General features: G+C 37.9%; 1 protein-coding gene across 3 annotated transcripts in view; it reads right to left on the bottom strand.

Moving 5' to 3' along the window:
• Nucleotides 1-353: 353 nt before the first annotated feature.
• The window catches only part of CPED1 (cadherin like and PC-esterase domain containing 1), a 270,687-nt gene continuing 265,040 nt past the window's right edge, over nucleotides 354-6,000 (bottom strand). For all 3 annotated transcript variants that reach the window (XM_036425416.2, XM_045576312.1, XM_045576319.1), the window contains one exon: nucleotides 354-2,341. In XM_036425416.2, coding sequence (XP_036281309.1) covers nucleotides 2,123-2,341 — 219 coding nt within the window. In that variant the 3' untranslated portion in view covers nucleotides 354-2,122. The remainder of the gene's footprint in view (nucleotides 2,342-6,000) is intronic.

Here is a 6,000-nt window from a genome sequence, read left to right as displayed (position 1 = left end):
TAGCAACCAATGAATGCATACCTAAGTGGAACAACAAACATTGATGTTTCTCTTTCTCTGCATGTCTCTCCTCAATAAAAAAATAAAAATAGAATGATTCCTACCATTTCAGTGTCTTATCTTTAAAAAAGGTAAAAGCTTGTTACAGAACTCTCTTCAAAAGGTTTGGTCACTGTTCAGCAGGGAGTTCATGTGATGAAAATGTAGAGACTATCAGGGCTGGAGCATAGTAATCTGATTAAACCACATTCCCATAGTTGAAACTGCATGATCATATCTGTACCAAGTGTCTACCATTGTACGATTGTATAATTTCAGTGAAAAATAAAAGATACTCTAGGAACACAGAATACTACTAAGACATTTATTAATAACGTTATTACAATTGTGTCTAACATCCATGATCATTTCAATGGTGAAGAGCTAAATGCCAGACAAATGTCAGGTAGACAGTTATTGTAATTATGTTGATGGTAAATTGCAAGAATCAGCCACTGGCTATTATCCTGTTACAGAGAATGCAATACATTAAAACTTGAGAAGCTGTATAAATTGGCAACATCTTATTTCATTAAAAAATGAAGGAAAAACCTAAAAATGGTATAGCTGCAGAGAATAGGAAAAAAAACCATGTTCACTTTAAAAGTGAATCCTGTACCATTCTTTTAAAAAATCTATCATCTGTCAGATGCAGATATGTATTGTTTATATCAAGTGATATTTGTGCTTAAATATAATTTAAGGCAGTTAAATATAAATTCATGTTTACTTTCTTTCATACAAAAATATATATAAAAATAGAGTATTTAAAGGAGGTGGATATTCATACTAAGGAACTCACTGATCAAAATAGTTTTATGTTTAGTAAGGTAACACAATTGAGGTATTTGTACACTTGGTAATTCAGCCATGTGTTGAATTAGCCCTCTCAGTTCTTTTCCCCCCAAAAGGAAATTAATCCTTTAAAAACCATTGTTAGGGTGAGATATTATCTCACAACCAAGCATTTGCAAAATAAAGGAATTTACTATTTTGAAATGAAAATATAGAAGAAAAAGTTCTAAATACTAGACTTAGGTGTGTTTTATATGTATGCCACAGTTTTAATAAAAAATAATATATGACTACTCTAAATTTGGATTAGAAACAGTTGTTCAGGAAAATAAAAATATAGTTACTAGTAACGTAGGAGTATTTGTGGACATGTACATGTGCTTTATGGAAATAAATGCCTATGTACTTGAGAATGTCTAATCCCTGGCAAAATATTTACATAAAATGTAATTGTAACCTTACATTATATAGGGCTCTGTTGGCAAACCAAAGCTTTCTTAAGTAATACTGTTAATGAAACAAAGTCATACATGGGGAACTATATGTTGTTTTGCAATTAAAAATTACATGTTTACTCAACTCAGTCTGCAGTTGCCCATCCAAGTTCAGGGGCAGGTAGGAGGGAATGTTTATGAAAACGACAAGGACTGCAAAGTTAAACATCCTGGTGTTTTAACGGTCCAATATTACACTTCTCATCTCATAGAATCTATTTGAATTCCCTTGTGGAACATTCTTATTGTTTTCCTTTCCATTATAATGTTTAAAAAGCATAGGAAAAATGTTTTTCGCAAGCATTAGATTCACAAAGCTGAAGCCACGTTTTTTCCCGGTGAAGGACACAAGCGCAGTCCCTACTTGCAAGTGGAATGTAATTGCTTTTTTACCCTTCTCAGTATTCACGGGCCAACAGAGAATACAACACGACCCTCAACGCATTAGCCTTTCTCCCATAATTCAAGTGGCTGTGTTTCTTTTTATTATCACAATGCAATCCCTAGCCCACAGTGGTTCTTGTCCATATTATACGTTGAGTAACCTTTTCCTGGCTCTGTCTTTCCCATGGAAAACCAGCCGATTTTTGAGTGCACATCTTGACTTTATAAAGTGGTAGGAACACGTGTCATTACTTTTTTTTTTTTTAAAGCTACATGTGCATTGGTGTGTGACTGTGTGCTGGTGTGCATCAAGGTGGGTCGTCAGTCTGAAAAGCACAGGAGGCACAGGTTTCGGTCTTAGACAATCATCCAGGGGAGTGGTTTGTCTTCAGTTCCACATTCAGTCCCCATCAGGCAGCTCCTGTGGGCGCACACATCCTGCTGAGAAGGATTTCGGAGCAAACCTGGTTGATCGGGCCTCGGACGTGATACGGCGACTGAACATTGACCGGCGAGTCCCGTTGCTGCTGAAGTTTGCTCTGGTTGCTGAAATAGCTCCCCACAGTGTGATTTCTTGATTGTTTTATTTTAATCAAGTGATTTTCTTTGGATAACTTGGACTTCACTACCTGCAAATCAAGAGCAAAAAATAAATAAATAAATAAATAAAATAGTGAGGCAATAAATAGCAAGGGCCTCTGAGCCCTGCACAGAGCAGTGTAACTAACCAGGGAACATGAACATTGTTCGCATCACACGCATGTCGTCCAAAGGGCACGATAGGATTTATTGATACATCACCAAGCACCAGGAGGGCCCAGCTTTTAGAAAAGACAGAGATCAGAGTGAGAGTGTCTGCCTCTTGCCCTCCCTCGGGGCTTCTCTGCCACCCTGCTGTGTGCGTGCGCCTCCAGGCTGGGTGCCCTCACACACAAGGCCTGGAGTGCCTCTGCGGAGCCACCGATTCAAGCATGGCACTCTCAGTCTCTCAGACAGCCTTTTATAGAACAGCATTTGCAACGAGTTTCAGAGTAAAATTGTTTTTCCATTGCACGGCATAAGCTCACAGTTTACAGTTAGTGGTTTCATTTCTCTGGGCACCTAGTAAATTCTGGAACCCAAAGAAGCAGCCTGTGCCCTAGGGAGTTAGTAACTTTATTCTTGTTTGTACACATACAAATACATATGTACATTCATTCACATTTTTCAAATCGGCAGTATAATAAGCATTTGTAAAGCATAAAGAGGTGCATAAACCCCCTTCCTATCTCTGTCCTCTACCTCCAATTGCTCAGTTCCCTCCCCAGAGGACACTAGTTTCTTTGTGAATCTATTCACAGCTATTTGATGGCTATCAATGCACACATGGACAAAGAGGCCATGTTCATTGTCTCTCCGCACTGTTTACAAAAAGATGCCCCTTTGAAAGCCTGTACTTTTCAGCTGTCATCACTGAGTTAATGTCACTCAGGTTATTAGCACCAATGGTCAGAGAGAACTAGGTGGGGACCAAGACAGAGATTGGAGAGAGGGGGGGAGGAATAGGATGAGAGTAATGCCCCAATATAACAGACTAATATGGGCAAGGGGGCATCCTTTTAAGCTGAAAGTCCATTATATGATGAAGTAGGTTTTCCAAATGAGTATGTTCAAAATTGACACATTTGTTTACCCATTTTTTTCCTTGTGTAGACACGTTTGTGTAATTAAAATTAAGCGTGTATGAGAAATTTACTTTCACAGAAAAGTTTTCTATATGCATTACTGCCACTTTAAATGTATACTGAGTAGGTCTAGTAAATGCGTGTGTTCATCAGTTGCCAGGAGTGAACCAGAGCACACAGCTGGGGGTGGCTCAGCACAGATTGAACATGGGCCTGCACGGGTTAAACTGCTGCAGAAAGTCAGGCCACACGACAACGGAACCAGTCACTGTGTGCAATTCGGTGTCATCACGTGCTAATCATTCCCCGAACATTGTTTACGAACAGCGACTCTTGGATTTAAATATGTAGACTATGGTTGCAGACATGTAATATTTATTTTTGTCTGTGAAATTACTACAGTGTTTTCTCCTACATTTGTTCATTCCTCTAAAATTTGTTAAAACTAATAACAGACAAATAACCTGTTAATTTAATTATAAGCAAAACTTGTTTTAAAGCACTTTAAAATTAACAGGGTGTTAATTTTCACATATGACATATGAGCCAGTAATTTTGTCCGTTAATTAAGTCTGTTAAAATTGAGGTCTGCAAAACTGAGGGTCTGTCTTACTGGCTTTCCAAATGAATAACAAATCATTAATTCCATCATGTTAATGCAATTGTAAGACATTAATTTTGGTCAAGATGGACACATAAATTAGTTACTAATGACTAATGAAAGTAACACTGATATGTTTTTTTTTAATTCTTTTGAGTATTTTTTATAATGATTTGAACACATATTTTTAATTTTATGTAAGAGAATGCAATAAAAACAGTTCAAAAATATATAATACTTGAAAAAATGATATCTATTTTTAGTTATATTATAAGTGAGCATGAACCTTATTAGAAGATACTTTTAATAGAGATTCTGTAATGATCTACACTAAAATGTTAAGAGTAGCAATCATTGGGGGGAGAAATTACTGCAGAGATGATTTAAAATGTATTCTTAATAAAAATAGATCCAGAGACAAAGAAACACTGAACAGACCATCCAACCTCAAAGAGAAGGCAGGAGAAGGGGGTGGGGGTGGGGGAGGTCAAAGGGCTTGTATGCATGCGCATTTACCAATGGACTCAGACACTGGGTTGGTGGGGGCTTGTCCTGGGGGGCAGGAGTGGGGGGTATCAATTGGGGAAAAAGGAGATGTATGTAATATTTTAAACAATAAAAAAAGGGGGGGAAAAGAAACCTTCTGTTTGTATCATTGAAAAAAAAAAAGTATTCTCTACCACATTTGGTCTTGACCTTTAAAATTTAATACAATGAATGTGCATTACTTCATAATCATATAAATGTTGAGGCTAGTCTCATTTTGAAGAAAAAAAATACAATATTAATGTGTTTTGAAACCAATTATACCCTCCCAACCCCAAAGAAACGACTTGTTTTCCTATAGCTATGGGAGGTTTGGCTTTTTATGACCAGTCCCTCTGAGGAAGTGATCCTTAAGAAGCCCAGTGAACTCAGTGGTTTGCGGTAAGCAATCCCTATGGATTGTAATTTAGAGCTCAGTTTCCAGTTAGCCACTGATTAGTATTCCAGGCCCCAAGGTTGTAAGTTGCTGTTATACACAGCAACTTCTACCTCTGTTCGGTTATGCTATCACTTTCCATATGATAGGCTGGGAGGTGCACCAATGTTTTCCTGGAGGTTTTGCCCATTTGGGGGAGGTCTGTTCTCAGTGATAGCAAGATTAGTGAACACTTTTAAAGTTTATTTCAGGAAACACTTAAGCACAAATATTACATTCAGCCCTGAGAAAATATTAGTACAGCGTCCTGAAGCCAGAATTAGGTTAATTTTGTTTATATAATTTTATCTTCCATGGATGGTCTGCATGCCAATTACATGTGAAATGGGAAAAAGGGCCATCCTGATGCAAAAGGTTATAGCACTTCTAAGATTGTTTTAATGTTGTGTGTGATTCCAGGGCTGCGTGTAACGTTGCATTGCATATGTTGGACAATGCTAGTGACGGTGCACGTAGTAATCTTGAATGCGATTCATCACAGAGACACACAAAACTACATATTCCCAGTGTGTGTGCTGCAGCAGATGCTGCCACTCAGAAGTAATGGCAATGCTTTGCCACACTTTTCCACAGAGGAGACTTGGTCGTGCATTTCTGTTTGTAAATCACTGAGGTCAGAAAGAAAGGTGGGATGAGGGTCTCCCTCCCCGTCTGAGGGCCAGCCAACTGCCACCTGCAGAGCCAATGCTTTTCTAGATTGACACCTACATGCCTATGCCAGGGATTGGCCCAGCAACTCTTAGTGTAGTTGGTTTCCTTTGAAACTATTTTCCGGGAAATAATAAAAGACAGGTTTCCTAATTCCGTTGCTAACCTGGTAAATATATATGCACCCAATACAGGAGCACGCAAATACATAAAAAAACAAAACAAAAACAACAACAACAAAAAAAAAAACTGCTGGAGGACATTAAGGGAGAGATTAATAGCAATACAATCATAGTAGGAGATTTTAATACCCCCACTGTCATCCTTCGACAAATCATCTAAACAAAAAATCAGCAAAGAAATATCAATCCTAAATAACTCACTAGACCAGAT

The sequence above is a fragment of the Pipistrellus kuhlii genome, unplaced genomic scaffold, assembly GCF_014108245.1.
Source record: "Pipistrellus kuhlii isolate mPipKuh1 unplaced genomic scaffold, mPipKuh1.p scaffold_m20_p_10, whole genome shotgun sequence".
In the NCBI taxonomy this organism is placed as follows: domain Eukaryota; kingdom Metazoa; phylum Chordata; class Mammalia; order Chiroptera; family Vespertilionidae; genus Pipistrellus; species Pipistrellus kuhlii.
The sequence above is the reverse complement of the archived record's forward strand: the minus strand, read 5'-3'. Positions and strand labels throughout refer to the sequence as shown.